Source organism: Oncorhynchus gorbuscha, linkage group LG13 (assembly GCF_021184085.1).
Source record: "Oncorhynchus gorbuscha isolate QuinsamMale2020 ecotype Even-year linkage group LG13, OgorEven_v1.0, whole genome shotgun sequence".
NCBI lineage: Eukaryota > Metazoa > Chordata > Actinopteri > Salmoniformes > Salmonidae > Oncorhynchus > Oncorhynchus gorbuscha.
The window spans coordinates 87,178,346-87,198,662 of NC_060185.1; the positions used below are offsets into that span (position 1 = coordinate 87,178,346).

At 44.2% G+C, this 20,317-nt stretch overlaps 1 protein-coding gene across 1 annotated transcript in view; it reads left to right on the forward strand.

Moving 5' to 3' along the window:
* LOC123992384 (SH3 domain and tetratricopeptide repeat-containing protein 2-like) overlaps window positions 1-19,969 on the forward strand; it is a 145,210-nt gene extending 125,241 nt beyond the window's left edge. The window contains exons 25-26 of the mRNA XM_046293526.1: window positions 19,045-19,507; window positions 19,613-19,969. Coding sequence (XP_046149482.1) covers window positions 19,045-19,507; window positions 19,613-19,969 — 820 coding nt within the window. The remainder of the gene's footprint in view (window positions 1-19,044; window positions 19,508-19,612) is intronic.
* Window positions 19,970-20,317: the final 348 nt, after the last annotated feature.

The window sequence follows — 20,317 nt, forward strand, 5'->3', positions numbered from 1 at the left end:
TCTAGGATTTTGCCTGTGCTTAGCACCATTCCGTTTATTTTTTAATCCTGAAAAACTCCCCAGTCCTTAATGATTACAAGCATACCCATAGCATGCTGCAGCCAGCACTATGCTTGAAAATATGGAGTTGTACTCAATAATGTGGGGAGGCAGGTAACCTAGTTGTTAGAGCGTTGGCCCAATAACTGAAAGATTGCTGGATCGAATCCCCGAGCTGATATTTTGCTCTACCCCTGAAGATGGGGCAGTTCCCTGGTAGGGGATCTACCCAGTAGGCCATCATTGCAAATAAAAAAAATTACACAAATTCTTAACTGTTTGTTTTGCTCCTTGAAATTCATTACAATTCTGTCCATTTACCTATAGCCAGCCAGATATATATACCGGTATGTTTTGGCTGCTGAGAATTAAACCATAAATTCAGTCTAAGTGCGTAACATGGCATTACTATACCTCACACACATACGGCCTACTTTAGATATTAGCTTCCACCAACTAGCCTGTGACATGACCAATATGTTAAGTTATAAGAAATTAAAGTTGCAGTGTACGGAAATCCCAGACGTAGCATCGTGGGACAGGGACACAGTGGGTTGCCCTGGAGGACAGTACAGTATTAAACTATCTGTTTGAAGAGATGGTTTGTAACATACTGTGTGTGTTTTGGCTCCAGAGTCAGAATGCTGTCTGTTGTTATAACCTTGGGTTCTGGTGGAGGTCCTGGCCTGGCGAGGTCACAGCATGGGAGGGTAGTAAAGCACACACCAGTAAACATACACACACAAACACACCCACGCATGCGCACAAACTCACAGAATATTGTGCACACACCCACAAACACACTGGTCAGGACTCTGGAAAGGCAATGAGTGTGGACAGTAGACAGAGTGGTGTCCGGGGGTCTGTCGTCTCAGTGAGTGTGGACAGTAGACAGAGTGGTGTCCGGGGGTCTGTCGTCTCAGTGAGTGGAAACAGTAGACAGAGTGGTGTCCGGGGGTCTGTCGTCTCAGTGAGTGTGGACAGTAGACAGAGTGGTGTCCGGGGGTCTGTCGTCTCAGTGAGTGGAGACAGTAGACAGAGTGGTGTCCGGGGGCCGGTCGTCTCAGTGAGTGGAGACAGTAGACAGAGTGGTGTCCAGTGGGGAGACAGTCTGTGTCCGTCTCAGTGAGTGGAGACAGTAGACAGAGTGGTGTCCGGGGGTCTGTCGTCTCAGTGAGTGGAGACAGTAGACAGAGTGGTGTCCGGGGGTCTGTCGTCTCAGTGAGTGGAGACAGTAGACAGAGTGGTGTCCGGGGGTCTGTCGTCTCAGTGAGTGGAGACAGTAGACAGAGTGGTGTCCGGGGGTCTGTCGTCTCAGTGAGTGGAGACAGTAGACAGAGTGGTGTCCGGGGGCCGGTCGTCTCAGTGAGTGGAGACAGTAGACAGAGTGGTGTCCGGGGGCCGGTGAGTGGAGACGTCTCAGTGAGTGGAGACAGTAGACAGAGTGGTGTCCGGGGGAGACAGTAGACAGAGTGGTGTCCGTCTCAGTGAGTGGAGACAGTAGACAGAGTGGTGTCCGGGGGTCTGTGAGTGGAGACAGTCTCAGTGAGTGGAGACAGTAGACAGAGTGGTGTCCGGGGGTCTGTCGTCTCAGTGAGTGGAGACAGTAGACAGAGTGGTGTCCGGGGGCCGGTCGTCTCAGTGAGTGGAGACAGTAGACAGAGTGGTGTCCGGGGGTCTGTCGTCTCAGTGAGTGGAGACAGTAGACAGAGTGGTGTCCGGGGGTCGGTCGTCTCAGTGAGTGGAGACAGTAGACAGTCCGGGGGCCGGTCAGTGAGTGGAGACAGTAGACAGAGTGGTGTCCGGGGGTCTGTCGTCTCAGTGAGTGGAGACAGTAGACAGAGTGGTGTCCGGGGGCCGGTCGTCTCAGTGAGTGGAGACAGTAGACAGAGTGGTGTCCGGGGGCCGGTCGTCTCAGTGAGTGGAGACAGTAGACAGAGTGGTGTCCGGGGGCCGGTCGTCTCAGTAGCCTCCAGGGACCTCCAGGGTTTTCACATCACAGAGATGAATAAAGATCATACATGTTTATAAAGGATGTCTATTTTACACCATATTCTTGTACTGTACTGTATGTTTCAGCGTCCTCTTCCTGTTTGCCACTCAGGACAACTCCAGGAGATTATAGATTGATAATATGGAATGTAATTATAATAATAAATATGGGGGGAATTCCGACCCGATGTCAGTGTTAGTTGTGTATAGGTGAGGATGGAGTCAAGCGCAGCAAACAGAACTGAGTAAAAATAACGTACTTTACAAACCCTAACACACAAGACTAACACAAAACAGGAATAATCACGCACAACACATAATGGGAACCAGAGTGTTCAATAGGGAATGAATAATAACTTAATGGGAACCAGGTGTGTACACTCAAGACATAACAAATGGAAAACAGAAACATGGATCGGTGGCAGCTAGAAAGCCGGTGACGTCGAACGCCGCCTGAACAAGGAGAGGGAACAACTTCGGCGGAAGTCGTGACACCCGAGTTATGAGCACAGAAATAGAACGTAATTCCCCTTTTCATGCACCTTTCTCTCTGAGTATTCTGACTTTGAAGTTAAGCATGAAAATACCATGCTATTCACCCTCTATTGGTTTGAGGTGGAGATCAAGGAAATTAAGGTGTGGCTGGGGTGTGACTACAGATCTGCTGTATTCTGATCTTGACTTAATTCCCTCATAAATTCCATCAAATGTGTGTGCGATGAACCAATGAATAAGGTCAATCAACCTGTCGGTTCCAATTTGAACAACGCCTTCTTTCTTCCTTCCTCTACCATTCTCCACGCCAAAAATGAAATTCAAATTTTCTGCTAACAAATGCCATGATGATGAAACTGCAGAATTTATGTAATTGTAAGAATCTCTGAATGAACTATCTAATGTTAGCTAAATGTAGGAATTAATAAATTGTCTAAATGTCTTTAAATTGATACAAATCCTGTTAGCAAAGGTGTCAGCTAGAGAAGACGTGCAGGAGCTTGCAGGGATTTTTAGTTTTGCATGAAGTCTATGGCATGATGTCTACTTTGATCCTAAGTAGCATTTTCAAAACTGAGAGTAAACAGAGTCACATATACAGTATGCATTAAAGTCACCTTGTACAAGAGACACAGCCCTTATTTTAAGTGTTTTTGAAATTCCCTATGGGAAAAATGAGAGGAAAAACGACTGGAAGCATTTCGCTGTTTGACCGTTATGATTTATTGGTATTATGACATGTCAACTGTGGGGCTCTGGAGAAAGAGAACTCCATGAGAAATTATGTTGGCCATCAAATGGGAGAGTTTTCACCGGTTGAATAACATTTATTCAGCTTGCGCAAGGGAACCACGCCTGCAAAGCCCGTTATGCACCTGCGTAAGATGAGTCGGAATACCCACTACTGAGAAGTGAATACTCACTACTGAGAAGTGAATACCCACTACTGAGGAGTGAATAACCACTACTGAGAAGTGAATAACCACTACTGAGAAGTGAATAACCACTACTGAGAAGTGAATACCTACTACTGAGAAGTGAATACCCACTACTGAGAAGTGAATACCCACTACTGAGAAGTGAATACCCACTACTGAGAAGTGAATAACCACTACTGAGAAGTGAATACCCACGACTGAGAAGTGAATACCCACGACTGAGAAGTGAATAACCACGACTGAGAAGTGAATACCCATGACTGAGAAGTGAATAACCACTACTGAGAAGTGAATACCCACTACTGAGAAGTGAATACCCACGACTGAGAAGTGAATAACCACGACTGAGAAGTGAATAACCACGACTGAGAAGTGAATACCCACTACTGAGAAGTGAATCCCCACTACTGAGAAGTGCATACCCACTACTGAGAAGTGAATACCCACTACTGAGAAGTGAATACCCACTACTGAGAAGTGAATAACCACTACTGAGAAGTTAATACCCACTATTGAGAAGTTAATACCCACTACTGAGAAGTTAATACCCACTACTGAGAAGTGAATACCCACTACTGAGAAGTGAATACCCACTACTGAGAAGTGAATAACCACTACTGAGAAGGAAAGGCGTGAGTAGGAAAAGTGTACATTTCCTATGTCTGAATCTGCCTAAAAGTGAATATGGAATGTGAATATGGAATGTGTCAATCATCCAAGTCCTTCATTCCATCCAGAAGGTTGTCCCCGCGCCTCTGGTAGTTTTCATTCACTTCCGTGGATCTAAGATGACAAGATCAGGATAACCAAGATCTCTAATTGTAGGCTCTGCTCTATGGCTTTTGCCTGTCTAAATATCTCTACAGACTTTAACATGATATTATCTGTCTAAACTCATCAGGAGAAGAATGTTAAAGTGGAATTATAAGGCACCCTGTACCCAAGAGACAGAGTCCTCTCACCAAGGACACTGCTGACAGTTTAAGTGGATCCTTCCGTTTGGCACCATGGCTTTCACATGATTCATCGTCCATCTCTCACTCTGATGTACGTACTGTAGTCAACCACTCTTATACCCCATAGGAAGGACAGAGTTGGCAGCCTTTAGTTTGAGTGGGCCACTGGTGCTTTCACATGCTCACTGTAGATCCATCTTCCTATTTCTAATGTAGTCGATAATCCTCCTCACGCACGAAGGACCAAATTACATGTAACTATATGTCAGAATATCGGACATGTACCGGACAATGTTCAATGTCACCACATTAACGTAATGGGGACCATGTTGCAAGGACAGACCAGAGAGTTGTGAATGACCCCATCTACAGTACGCAATGCATCACCAGCAGTCAGCTTACATAGGAATATAGTACAGAGTCTCTGAGTGCTGAGGGGAATGGGGGAAGAGACTTGGACATGGACTGAAATGACTAGATAACATTTTAACTTCAGGATCGGTGTCCATTCCACGAGACGGTTGAGCTAACGTAGTCTTATGCGATTAGCATGAGGTTATAAGTAACAATACAATTACCCAGGACATAGACATATCTGATATTGGCAGAAAGCTTAAATTCTTGTTAATCTAACTGCACGGTCCAATTTACAGTAGCTATTACAGTGGAAGAATGCAATGCTATTGTTTGAGGAGAGTGCACAATGTTGAGCATGAAAAGTTATTAATAAACAAATTAGGCACATTTGGGCAGTCTTTATAGCAAATTTGGAACAGAAATACAATGGTTCATTGGATTCCGTCTAAAACTTGTCACTTACACTGTTGCCATCTAGTGGCCAAATCTAAATTACACCTGAGCTGGAATAATACATTTTAGCCTTTGATGATGGTACAAAAAAATACAAAAGAACGGTTGTTTTTTTCTTTGTATTATCTTTTACCAGATATATTGTGTTATATTCTACTACACTCCTTGAACATTTACACAAACTTCAAAGTGTTTCCTTTCAAATGCTACTAAGAATATGCGTATCCTTGCTTCAGGGCCTGAGCTACAGGCGGTTAGATTTGGGTATGTCATTTTAGACAAACATTTAAAAAAGGTGTGGATCCTCAAGAGTTTTGATGGAAATGATTACCTCATACTGTATTTGAAGAAGAAGCATTGAAGATGTTACATTGAAGATGTCTGTAATATCAGGGTGTATAATGTTTGGCTTCAGTATAAGAAGTGAACTTACATTGAAGATGTCTGTCTGTAATATCAGGGTGTATAATGTTTGGCTTCAGTATAAGAAGTGAACTTACATTGAAGATGTCTTTCTGTAATATCAGGGTGTATAATGTTTGGCTTCAGTATAAGAAGCGAACTTACATTGAAGATGTCTGTCTGTAATATCAGGGTGTATAATGTTTGGCTTCAGTATAAGAAGCGGACTTACATTGAAAATGTTTATAGTATACTGTACTTATCTGAAGAAACAGTTTGACTTACATTGAAGGTTTTTTTTTTGTACCAAGAGACACCATCTCTGTGCTTGGCAATTTGATAGTGGGAGGAGTTTAAGGTGCATCCCAAATGGCACCCTATTCCCTGTTCCCTGTATTGTGCACTGGGGATGTGATGATGGAGAGCTTGTAATCAATGTTTATTTCAACGTCAGCAGACTGAGAGAGCCAGAGTTCATCTGTAGAGTCCTGCTCTGTGTACGCTCCAGACGTCAGTGTGTAATAGTGTATAATCTGAGAGGCTGATTAGATTAGACCCAGCAGTCCCATTAATCCTCACAGCGGGTTGTTAAGTGAGAGCAGACTGAGCCTAATCAAAATAAACCATCACATTAACTCAGTGTAAAGGGAGATCTGTGTGACAACAGCTGGTCAGAGATTTGTATTGTATTCTAAAACCACCTTCATTGACAGAATGTCATTTAAAGGCTGTGTTCCAAATGGCACCTTATTCCTTTTTAGTTGACTACTTTTGGGGGGCACTGTGAAGGGAATAGTGTGCTCTGAGATTGCCGTGACCACCGCTGGTCATGAGTAAATCACATTCTGTCTGCCCCTACAGATAGCATGCAGACATGGTGTCAGCATGGTGTTAGCCGCTCCAAGGTTGTGGGTTCATTTCCTGCATTGGGTGAAATACACTAGAAATGTATGCACTCTCTGTACTGTAGGACGTTTTGGTTACTACTGTTTCCATTCCTGCTCTGTTCTGTTCTTCCCTGTCCTGTCCTATCCTGTCTTGTTCTTCCCTGTCCTGTTCTGTCCTGTCCTGTCCTGTCCTATCCTGTCTTGTTCTTCCCTGTCCTGTTCTGTCCTGTCTTGTCCTGTCTTGTTCTTCCCTGTTCTGTTCTGACCTGTCCTGTCCTGTCCTATCCTCTCTTGTTCTTCCCTGTCCTGTCCTATCCTGTCTTGTTCTGTCCTGTCCTGTCCTGTCCTATCCTGTCCTGTCCTGTCCTGCCTCCCTGCTGCTCTGCCTGATACAGTTCTATACTGGTCTCTTCAGAGCAAGGTTATAGCTGATGACTTTATTTCTGTCGTCTAAAGCAGTGCCTTGTGCCCCTAATGGCGCCCTATTCCCTATAAAGGGGACTATATTTTGACCAGGGCCGGTAGGGAATACAGTGCTATTTTGGGACTCAGATAATGATGTGAGGGAACTGTACTGTTCAACCTTCATTCATGAACTAGATCTACATTCCCAGGATTATTCCCAGGATTATTAGAACTACTGTATTTTCGTACATTATCCTTTATCTTAGTAAATCCCTGTTCTATTGCATTTTGCAAATATTAAAAGGTCAGGTAATGTGTCTTTGATAGAGGAACTGTATACAAGTACATTATTTATTTTTTGCAAACGTCAAATTTGGAAGTGTTTCAAGTTAAATTTAGGCATTAACTCCTAATGCTTAAGGTAAGGGTTAAGGTTAGGCATTAAGTCCTAATGCTTAAGGTAAGGGTTAAGGTTAGGCAATAACTCCTAATGGTTAAGGTAAGGGTTAAGGTTAGGCATTAACTCCTAATGGTTAAGGTAAGGGTTAAGGTTAGGCATTAACTCCTAATGGTTAAGGTAAGGGTTAAGGTTAGGCATTAACTCCTAATGGTTAAGGTAAGGGTTAACGTTAGGCATTAACTCCTAATGGTTAAGGTAAGGGTTAAGGTTAGGCATTAAGTCCTAATGCTTAAGGTAAGGGTTAAGGTTAGGCATTAACTCCTAATGGTTAAGGTAAGGGTTAAGGTTAGGCATTAACTCCTAATGGTTAAGGTAAGGGTTAAGGTTAGACATTAACTCCTAATGGTTAAGGTAAGGGTTAAGGTTAGGCATTAACTCCTAATGCTTAAGGTAAGGGTTAAGGTTAGGCATTAAGTCCTAATGCTTAAGGTAAGGGTTAAGGTTAGGCATTAACTCATAATGGTTAAGGTTAGGGTTAGGGTTAGGGTTAGGGTTAGGCATTAACTCCTAATGCTTAAGGTAAGGGTTAAGGTTAAGCATTAACTCCTAATGCTTAAGGTAAGGGTTAAGGTTAGGCATTAACTCCTGATGGTTAAGGTAAGGGTTAAGGTTTCGGATAGGCTTAAAACAAAAGTCTCAAAAACAACTTCATACTTGCAACCTTTGGAATCAGAGGCAGATGCTTATCCCCATCCACAAAGCCGGAGCAAAACCCGAAACCTACTTGAAGTTAACAGAGCTCACTGATGCCCCTAGTGGCCAGTTTCCACGTCATCTCCCAACGTCCTCAGACATTGATGGACGTTGAGCACTGACTTGTATCATGGATGACCTGGCTGGTGAAGTGAGTGGTTGTGATGTCTCGGTGGTGTGGTTATAAGTACCGTCTCGTGATCAGAAGGGCAGCACTACAGTATAAATAGACTGTGTGTGTGTGTGTTTGTGTGTGTGTGTGTGTGTCTGTCTGTCTCTGTGCTGCTGGTGTGTTCTAAACTGCCTGCTATCAGGAGACGTCAGGGGAAGCTGGTTCAACTGTACACCAGCAGTACAGTACACTTCCCAGCTCTGTTCTGCTCTGCAGTGTTAGCCGACCACCAGGGGAATGTTCAATGGGACTCACACACCCAGATACACTATCACAGTCCTAGAACAATGAATGACAACGATACGCACACATTCACATTGACTCAAATGCATGCACATACACACGCATGCACGCTAGAGGGGAAGAGGAGAGGAAACTACGTCTCTGTTATAGGCTAGTGGCCAAGACACTAAAAGTGCTTTAGTTTTTGATATACACTACATATACACAAGTATGTGGACAACCCTTCAAATTAGTGGATTTGGCTATTTCAACCACACCTGTTGTTGACAAGAATACAAAATCGAGCACATGCATAGTGCCAACTGTAACGTTTGGTGGAGGAGGAATACTGGTCTGGGGCTGTTTTTCATGATTCAGGCCCCTTAGTTCCAGTGAAGGGAAATCTTAATGATACAGCATACAATGACATTCTAGATGATTCTGTGCTTCCAACTTTGTGGCAACTGTTTGGGTAAGGCCTTTTCCTGTTTCAGCATGACAATGTCCCCGTGCACCAAGCGAGGTCCATGCAGAAATGGTTTGTTGAGATCAGTGTTTAATAATTAGGGATGATGCAAATTTTCGCAGCTTTTGTAAAAAATTGCGCAACATTTCAACGTCTTGCTACTCATGCCAGGAATATAGTATATGCATATGATAAGTATGTGTGTATAGAAAACACCCTGAAGTCTCTAAAACTGGTTAAATCGTGTCTGTGGCTATTACAGAACGTGTTTAGGAGTAAAAATCCCAGGGAAAACTGTTCTCCAAAAACACAAAAAAAATATTCATCCGCCAGTCAATGTATTGTCTAAGGCGACAGACCAAAAACAAGGCCCCCATTACAATGCCTAAAGCTTCCACACGATGTCGCCAGTACTGGCATTTTTTGGCTGCTTTATCCTAGTGTTAGATGACGTATAGGCACTTCCTTTCTTGGGGCTCACCACAGGATGTTGTGAAATTGAAAACATGGACAATGATTTCAAGACTTGCTGCTATCGAATACAGATCGCCCTGTGATCAATTTTATAGATTATTAACGTTTATTAATACCTAAAGATGGTTTAGAAAAGTAGTTTGAAGTGATTTGTAAAAGTTTATAGGCAACTTTTGTAATTTTAAAAAGTGACGTTGCGTCTTGTAAAGGGGCATTTCCTGGATCAGACCGGTCTTCAGCAAATTACATTTTGGGCATACAATGACGGATTTAATCGGGAAAAAGACCCAATTGTGATGTTTATGGGACATATAGGAGTGCCAACAAAGAAGCTCGTCAAAGGTAATGAATGTTTTATATTTTATTTCTGCATTTTGGGTAGCGCCGGCTACCGCAAAATCTGTTGTTTAGGTGACGTTCCGGTATTTTGGGGGGTGCATGCTATCAGATAATAGCTTCTCATGCTTTCGCCGAAAAGCATTTTACAAATCTGACTCAGTGGCTAGATTCACAACAAGTGTAGCTTTAATTCAGTACCTTGCATGTGTGTTTTAATGAAAGTTTGAGTTTTATCGAAAACTATAGGTGGCGCTCTGAAATTTCCGCTGATTGATGTTCCTGCACTGGGATTACATTCTGCATCATCCCTAACAGGACTGTCCTGCACAGAGCCCTGACCTCAACCCCATCAAACACCTTTGAGATGAATTGGAACGCAGAGTGTGTGTCAGGCCTAATCACCCAACATCAGTATCCGACCTCACTAATGCTCTTGTAGCTGAATGGAAGCAAGTCCCTGCAGCAATGTTCCAACATCTTGTTGAAAGCCTTCCCAGAAGAGTAGAGGCTGTTATAGCAGCAATGTTCCAACATCTAGTGGAAATCCTTCCCAGAAGAGTAGAGGCTGTTATAGCAGCAATGTTCCAATATCTAGTTGAAAGCCTTCCCAGAAGAGTAGAGGCTGTTAAAGCAGCAAAGGGGGGACCAACTCCATATTAATGTCCATGATTTTGTAATGAGAAGTTCGGCTAGCAGGTGTCCACATACCTTTGTTCACATAGTGTATGTCTACCTGAGGTATAACAAAACACAATCATGTTTTTTTCACATCTCTAATGTCTCCCATTTATGAAATTGATGATTTGGAAAAAATATTTCATGACAAAAGTGGTTAAATCGATTGATGTGACACACAACATAACTTCAAAATGTGCAGAATAATGCTTGGCTGGAGGGGAACATGACTGCATAAACTCCTCTAACCCAATATTGCAAATGTGGGTTTATTGTTACAAGTAGTTTGTTTTCTGCCTTACATACACAAACAAACAGTATTAGGTTAATCTAGACCTATAAATACAGAAATAAAAACTATGAAAATGTATGATGAATGTAAGTTTTTCTTTTTGAAAGCTGATTAATAGACAACTATCCAAGTCAAATGTTCTCTCATTCAGTGCTGTATGTTCCTGCTAGACAACCATACATACAGTTACATAGGTTTTATGATGTTGTGGCTATTGGAGTCTAATCTAATGACCTTGATACTGTTGGCCCTTCACACCACATAATTACATTCTGGATTCTGACACACACATTATATACAAATTATATACTGTCTGTTCACACCTCATATTTACATTCTGGATTCTGACACACACATTATATACAAATTATATACTGTCTGTTCACACCTCATATTTACATTCTGGATTGTGACGCAGCCACTCTAATATATGTTCTCTGGATTGCTAATTGGATTCGTTCTGTCATTTCTTGATTTATTGTTTAAATATATATATATGTTTTGTGAACTTGTGCTGTATTTCTGAGATATTATACTGAACTGTTGGAGCTAGTACACCTTCTAACCTGTTGGAGCTAGTACACCTGCTAATCTGTTGGAGCTAGTACACCTGCTAATCTGTTGGAGCTAGTACACCTGCTAATCTGTTGGAGCTAGTACACCTTCTAACCTGTTGGAGCTAGTACACCTGCTAATCTGTTGGAGCTAGTACACCTGCTAATCTGTTGGAGCTAGTACACCTGCTAATCTGTTGGAGCTAGTACACCTTCTAATCTGTTGGAGCTAGTATACCTTCTAATCTGTTGGAGCTAGTACACCTTCTAATCTGTTGGAGCTAGTACACCTTCTAATCTGTTGGAGCTCGTACACCTGCTAATCTGTTGGAGCTAGTACACCTGCTAATCTGTTGGAGCTAGTACACCTTCTAATCTGTTGGAGCTAGTACACCTGCTAATCTGTTGGAGCTAGTACACCTGCTAATCTGTTGGAGCTCGTACACCTTCTAATCTGTTGGAGCTAGTACACCTGCTAATCTGTTGGAGCTAGTACACCTGCTAATCTGTTGGAGCTAGTACACCTTCTAATCTGTTGGAGCTAGTACACCTGCTAATCTGTTGGAGCTAGTACACCTGCTAATCTGTTGGAGCTAGTACACCTGCTAATCTGTTGGAGCTAGTACACCTGCTAATCTGTTGGAGCTAGTACACCTTCTAACCTGTTGGAGCTAGTACACCTTCTAATCTGTTGGAGCTAGTACACCTGCTAATCTGTTGGAGCTAGTACACCTTCTAACCTGTTGGAGCTAGTACACCTGCTAATCTGTTGGAGCTAGTACACCTGCTAATCTGTTGGAGCTAGTACACCTTCTAACCTGTTGGAGCTAGTACACCTGCTAATCTGTTGGAGCTAGTACACCTGCTAATCTGTTGGAGCTAGTACACCTGCTAATCTGTTGGAGCTAGTACACCTGCTAATCTGTTGGAGCTAGTACACCTTCTAATCTGTTGGAGCTAGTACACCTTCTAATCTGTTGGAGCTAGTACACCTTCTAATCTGTTGGAGCTAGTACACCTTCTAATCTGTTGGAGCTAGTACACCTTCTAATCTGTTGGAGCTCGTACACCTGCTAATCTGTTGGAGCTAGTACACCTGCTAATCTGTTGGAGCTAGTACACCTGCTAATCTGTTGGAGCTAGTACACCTGCTAATCTGTTGGAGCTCGTACACCTTCTAATCTGTTGGAGCTAGTACACCTGCTAATCTGTTGGAGCTAGTACACCTGCTAATCTGTTGGAGCTAGTACACCTTCTAATCTGTTGGAGCTAGTACACCTGCTAACCTGTTGGAGCTAGTACACCTGCTAATCTGTTGGAGCTAGTACACCTGCTAATCTGTTGGAGCTAGTACACCTGCTAACCTGTTGGAGCTAGTACACCTTCTAACCTGTTGGAGCTAGTACACCTGCTAATCTGTTGGAGCTAGTACACCTGCTAATCTGTTGGAGCTAGTACACCTGCTAATCTGGTGGAGCTAGTACACCTGCTAATCTGTTGGAGCTAGTACACCTGCTAATCTGTTGGAGCTAGTACACCTTCTAATCTGTTGGAGCTAGTACACCTGCTAATCTGTTGGAGCTAGTACACCTGCTAATCTGTTGGAGCTAGTACACCTTCTAATCTGTTGGAGCTAGTACACCTGCTAATCTGTTGGAGCTAGTACACCTTCTAATCTGTTGGAGCTAGTACACCTTCTAATCTGTTGGAGCTAGTACACCTGCTAATCTGTTGGAGCTAGTACACCTTCTAATCTGTTGGAGCTAGTACACCTTCTAATCTGTTGGAGCTAGTACACCTGCTAATCTGTTGGAGCTCATACACCTTCTAATCTGTTGGAGCTAGTACACCTTCTAATCTGTTGGAGCTAGTACACCTGCTAATCTGTTGGAGCTAGTACACCTTCTAATCTGTTGGAGCTAGTGCACCTGCTAATCTGTTGGAGCTAGTAACCTGCTAATCTGTTGGAGCTAGCACACCTGCTAATCTGTTGGAGCTAGTACACCTGCTAATCTGTTGGAGCTAGTACACCTGCTAATCTGTTGGAGCTAGTACACCTGCTAATCTGTTGGAGCTAGTACACCTGCTAATCTGTTGGAGCTAGTACACCTGCTAACCTGTTGGAGCTAGTACACCTGCTAATCTGTTGGAGCTAGTACACCTTCTAACCTGTTGGAGCTAGTACACCTGCTAATCTGTTGGAGCTAGTACACCTGATAATCTGTTGGAGCTAGTACACCTGCTAATCTGTTGGAGCTAGTACACCTGCTAATCTGTTGGAGCTAGTACACCTGCTAATCTGTTGGAGCTAGTACACCTGCAAATCAGGTTGGAGCTAGTACACCTGCAAATCTGTTGGAGCTAGTACACCTGCTAATCTGTTGGAGCTAGTACACCTGCTAATCTGTTGGAGCTAGTACACCTTCTAATCTGTTGGAGCTAGTACACCTTCTAATCTGTTGGAGCTAGTACACCTTCTAATCTGTTGGAGCTCGTACACCTGCTAATCTGTTGGAGCTAGTACACCTGCTAATCTGTTGGAGCTAGTACACCTGCTAATCTGTTGGAGCTAGTACACCTGCTAATCTGTTGGAGCTAGTACACCTTCTAACCTGTTGGAGCTAGTACACCTTCTAATCTGTTGGAGCTAGTACACCTGCTAATCTGTTGGAGCTAGTACACCTTCTAACCTGTTGGAGCTAGTACACCTGCTAATCTGTTGGAGCTAGTACACCTGCTAATCTGTTGGAGCTAGTACACCTGCTAATCTGTTGGAGCTAGTACACCTTCTAACCTGTTGGAGCTAGTACACCTTCTAATCTGTTGGAGCTAGTACACCTGTTGGAGCTAATCTAATCTGTTGGAGCTAGTACACCTGCTAATCTGTTGGAGCTAGTACACCTGCTAATCTGTTGGAGCTAGTACACCTGCTAATCTGTTGGAGCTAGTACACCTGCTAATCTGTTGGAGCTAGTACACCTGCTAATCTGTCTGGAGCTAGTACACCTGCTAATCTGTTGGAGCTAGTACACCTGCTAATCTGTTGGAGCTAGTACACCTTCTAATCTGTTGGAGCTAGTACACCTTCTAATCTGTTGGAGCTAGTACACCTGCTAATCTGTTGGAGCTAGTACACCTGCTAATCTGTTGGAGCTAGTACACCTTCTAACCTGTTGGAGCTAGTACACCTTCTAATCTGTTGGAGCTAGTACACCTGCTAATCTGTTGGAGCTAGCACACCTGCTAATCTGTTGGAGCTAGTACACCTGCTAATCTGTTGGAGCTAGTACACCTGCTAATCTGTTGGAGCTAGTACACCTGCTAATCTGTTGGAGCTAGTACACCTGCTAACCTGTTGGAGCTAGTACACCTGCTAATCTGTTGGAGCTAGTACACCTGCTAATCTGTTGGAGCTAGTACACCTTCTAACCTGTTGGAGCTAGTACACCTGCTAATCTGTTGGAGCTAGTACACCTGATAATCTGTTGGAGCTAGTACACCTGCTAATCTGTTGGAGCTAGTACACCTGCTAATCTGTTGGAGCTAGTACACCTGCTAATCTGTTGGAGCTAGTACACCTGCAAATCAGGTTGGAGCTAGTACACCTGCAAATCTGTTGGAGCTAGTACACCTGCTAATCTGTTGGAGCTAGTACACCTGCTAATCTGTTGGAGCTAGTACACCTTCTAATCTGTTGGAGCTAGTACACCTTCTAATCTGTTGGAGCTAGTACACCTTCTAATCTGTTGGAGCTCGTACACCTGCTAATCTGTTGGAGCTAGTACACCTGCTAATCTGTTGGAGCTAGTACACCTGCTAATCTGTTGGAGCTAGTACACCTGCTAATCTGTTGGAGCTAGTACACCTTCTAACCTGTTGGAGCTAGTACACCTTCTAATCTGTTGGAGCTAGTACACCTGCTAATCTGTTGGAGCTAGCACACCTGCTAATCTGTTGGAGCTAGTACACCTGCTAATCTGTTGGAGCTAGTACACCTGCTAATCTGTTGGAGCTAGTACACCTGCTAATCTGTTGGAGCTAGTACACCTGCTAATCTGTTGGAGCTAGTACACCTGCTAACCTGTTGGAGCTAGTACACCTGCTAATCTGTTGGAGCTAGTACACCTTCTAACCTGTTGGAGCTAGTACACCTGCTAATCTGTTGGAGCTAGTACACCTGATAATCTGTTGGAGCTAGTACACCTGCTAATCTGTTGGAGCTAGTACACCTGCTAATCTGTTGGAGCTAGTACACCTGCTAATCTGTTGGAGCTAGTACACCTGCAAATCTGGTTGGAGCTAGTACACCTGCAAATCTGTTGGAGCTAGTACACCTGCTAATCTGTTGGAGCTAGTACACCTGCTAATCTGTTGGAGCTAGTACACCTTCTAATCTGTTGGAGCTAGTACGCCTTCTAATCTGTTGGAGCTAGTACACCTTCTAATCTGTTGGAGCTCGTACACCTGCTAATCTGTTGGAGCTAGTACACCTGTTGGAGCTAATCTGTTGGAGCTAGTACACCTGCTAATCTGTTGGAGCTAGTACACCTGCTAATCTGTTGGAGCTAGTACACCTTCTAACCTGTTGGAGCTAGTACACCTTCTAATCTGTTGGAGCTAGTACACCTGCTAATCTGTTGGAGCTAGTACACCTTCTAACCTGTTGGAGCTAGTACACCTGCTAATCTGTTGGAGCTAGTACACCTGCTAATCTGTTGGAGCTAGTACACCTGCTAATCTGTTGGAGCTAGTACACCTTCTAATCTGTTGGAGCTAGTACACCTTCTAATCTGTTGGAGCTAGTACACCTGCTAATCTGTTGGAGCTAGTACACCTTCTAACCTGTTGGAGCTAGTACACCTGCTAATCTGTTGGAGCTAGTACACCTGCTAATCTGTTGGAGCTAGTACACCTTCTAATCTGTTGGAGCTAGTACACCTGCTAATCTGTTGGAGCTAGTACACCTGCTAATCTGTTGGAGCTAGTACACCTGCTAATCTGTTGGAGCTAGTACACCTGCTAATCTGTTGGAGCTAGTACACCTTCTAATCTGTTGGAGCTAGTACACCTTCTAATCTGTTGGAGCTAGTACACCTTCTAATCTGTTGGAGCTAGTACACCTTCTAATCTGTTGGAGCTAGTACACCTTCTAACCTGTTGGAGCTAGTACACCTTCTAATCTGTTGGAGCTAGTACACCTTCTAATCTGTTGGAGCTAGTACACCTTCTAATCTGTTGGAGCTAGTACACCTTCTAATCTGTTGGAGCTAGTACACCTTCTAACCTGTTGGAGCTAGTACACCTGCTAATCTGTTGGAGCTAGTACACCTGCTAATCTGTTGGAGCTAGTACACCTGCTAATCTGTTGGAGCTAGTACACCTGCTAATCTGTTGGAGCTAGTACACCTTCTAATCTGTTGGAGCTAGTACACCTTCTAATCTGTTGGAGCTAGTACACCTTCTAATCTGTTGGAGCTAGTACACCTGCTAATCTGTTGGAGCTAGTACACCTGCTCTAATCTGTTGGAGCTAGTACACCTTCTAATCTGTTGGAGCTAGTACACCTTCTAATCTGTTGGAGCTAGTACACCTTCTAATCTGTTGGAGCTAGTACACCTTCTAATCTGTTGGAGCTAGTACACCTGCTAATCTGTTGGAGCTAGTACACCTGCTAATCTGTTGGAGCTCGTACACCTTCTAATCTGTTGGAGCTAGTACACCTGCTAATCTGTTGGAGCTAGTACACCTGCTAATCTGTTGGAGCTAGTACACCTTCTAATCTGTTGGAGCTAGTACACCTTCTAATCTGTTGGAGGTAGTACACCTTCTAATCTGTTGGAGCTAGTACACCTTCTAATCTGTTGGAGCTAGTACACCTGCTAATCTGTTGGAGCTAGTACACCTTCTAATCTGTTGGAGCTAGTACACCTTCTAATCTGTTGGAGCTAGTACACCTTCTAATCTGTTGGAGCTAGTACACCTTCTAATCTCTTGGAGCTAGTACACCTTCTAATCTGTTGGAGGTAGTACACCTTCTAATCTGTTGGAGCTCGTACACCTGCTAATCTGTTGGAGCTAGTACACCTTCTAATCTGTTGGAGCTCGTACACCTGCTAATCTGTTGGAGCTAGTACACCTGCTAATCTGTTGGAGCTAGTACACCTTCTAATCTGTTGGAGCTAGTACACCTGCTAATCTGTTGGAGCTAGTACACCTGCTAATCTGTTGGAGCTAGTACACCTGCTAATCTGTTGGAGCTAGTACACCTGCTAATCTGTTGGAGCTAGTACACCTTCTAATCTGTTGGAGCTAGTACACCTGCTAATCTGTTGGAGCTAGTACACCTGCTAATCTGTTGGAGCTAGTACACCTTCTAATCTGTTGGAGCTAGTACACCTGCTAATCTGTTGGAGCTAGTACACCTGCTAATCTGTTGGAGCTAGTACACCTGCTAACCTGTTGGAGCTAGTACACCTGCTAATCTGTTGGAGCTAGTACACCTGCTAATCTGTTGGAGCTCGTACACCTTCTAATCTGTTGGAGCTAGTACATCTTCTAACCTGTTGGAGCTAGTACACCTGCTAATCTGTTGGAGCTAGTACACCTGCTAATCTGTTGGAGCTAGTACACCTTCTAACCTGTTGGAGCTAGTACACCTGCTAATCTGTTGGAGCTAGTACACCTGCTAATCTGTTGGAGCTAGTACACCTGCTAACCTGTTGGAGCTAGTACACCTGCTAATCTGTTGGAGCTAGTACACCTGCTAATCTGTTGGAGCTAGTACACCTGCTAATCTGTTGGAGCTAGTACACCTGCTAACCTGTTGGAGCTAGTACACCTGCTAATCTGTTGGAGCTAGTACACCTTCTAATCTGTTGGAGCTAGTACACCTGCTAATCTGTTGGAGCTAGTACACCTGTTGGAGCTAATCTGTTGGAGCTAGTACACCTGCTAATCTGTTGGAGCTAGTACACCTGCTAATCTGTTGGAGCTAGTACACCTGCTAATCTGTTGGAGCTAGTACACCTTCTAATCTGTTGGAGCTAGTACACCTGCTAATCTGTTGGAGCTAGTACACCTGCTAATCTGTTGGAGCTAGTACACCTTCTAATCTGTTGGAGCTAGTACACCTGCTAATCTGTTGGAGCTAGTACACCTTCTAATCTGTTGGAGCTAGTACACCTTCTAATCTGTTGGAGCTAGTACACCTTCTAATCTGTTGGAGCTAGTACACCTGCTAATCTGTTGGAGCTAGTACACCTTCTAATCTGTTGGAGCTAGTACACCTGCTAATCTGTTGGAGCTAGTACACCTTCTAATCTGTTGGAGCTAGTACACCTTCTAATCTGTTGGAGCTAGTACACCTGCTAATCTGTTGGAGCTCGTACACCTTCTAATCTGTTGGAGCTAGTACACCTTCTAATCTGTTGGAGCTAGTACACCTGCTAATCTGTTGGAGCTAGTACACCTTCTAATCTGTTGGAGCTAGTACACCTGCTAATCTGTTGGAGCTAGTACACCTGCTAATCTGTTGGAGCTAGTACACCTGCTAATCTGTTGGAGCTAGTACACCTGCTAATCTGTTGGAGCTAGTACACCTGCTAATCTGTTGGAGCTAGTACACCTGCTAATCTGTTGGAGCTAGTACACCTGCTAATCTGTTGGAGCTAGTACACCTGCACTTCTGTGCAAGCTGGTCAGGCCCAAGAACTACAACAACTACTGTCTACTGGTCAGGCCCCAGTAATACAACCACTACTGTCTACTGGTCAGGCCCCAGAACTACATCCACTACTGTCTACTGGTCAGGACCCAGAACTACATCCACTACTGTCTACTGGTCAGGACCCAGAACTACATCCACTACTGTCTACTGGTCAGGACCCAGAGGTACAACCACTACTGTCTACTGATCAGGACCCAGAACTACATCCACTACTGTCTACTGGTCAGGACCCAGAACGCCATCCACTACTGTCTACTGGTCAGGACCCAGAACTACATCCACTACTATCTACTGGTCAGGACCCAGAACGCCATCCACTACTGTCTACTGGTCAGGACCCAGAACTACATCCACTACTGTCCACTGGTCAGGACCCAGAACTACATCCACTACTGTCTACTGGTCAGGACCCAGAACGCCATCCACTACTGTCTACTGGTCAGGATCCAGAACTACATCCACTACTGTCCACTGGTCAGGTCCCAGAACTACATCCACTACTGTCTACTGGTCAGGACCCAGAACTACATCCACTACCCAAGAATGACCAGTTAGCTGTGCAAGCTGGTCAGGCCCCAGAACTACATCCACTACTGTCTACTGGTCAGGTCCCAGAACTACATCCACTACTGTCTACTGGTCAGGACCCAGAACTACATCCACTACTGTCTACTGGTCAGGACCCAGAACTACATCCACTACTGTCTACTGGTCAGGACCCAGAACTACATCCACTACTGTCTACTGGTCAGGACCCAGAACTACATCCACTACTGTCTACTGGTCAGGACCCAGAACTACATCCACTACTGTCTACTGGTCAGGTCCCAGAACTACAACCACTACTGTCTACTGGTCAGGACCCAGTACTACATTCACTACTGTCTACTGGTCAGGACCCAGAACTACATCCACTACTGTCTACTGGTCAGGACCCAGAACTACATCCACTACCCAAGAATGACCAGTTAGCTGTGCAAGCTGGTCAGGCCCCAGAACTACATCCACTACTGTCTACTGGTCAGGACCCAGTACTACATCCACTACTGTCTACTGGTCAGGACCCAGAACTACATCCACTACTGTCTACTGGTCAGGACCCAGAACTACATCCACTACCCAAGAATGACCAGTTAGCTGTGCAAGCTGGTCACGCCCCAGAACTACATCCACTACTGTCCACTGGTCAGGTCCCAGAACTACATCCACTACTGTCTACTGGTCAGGACCCAGAACTACATCCACTACTGTCTACTGGTCAGGCCCCAGAACTACATCCACTACTGTCTACTGGTCAGGCCCCAGAACTACATCCACTAC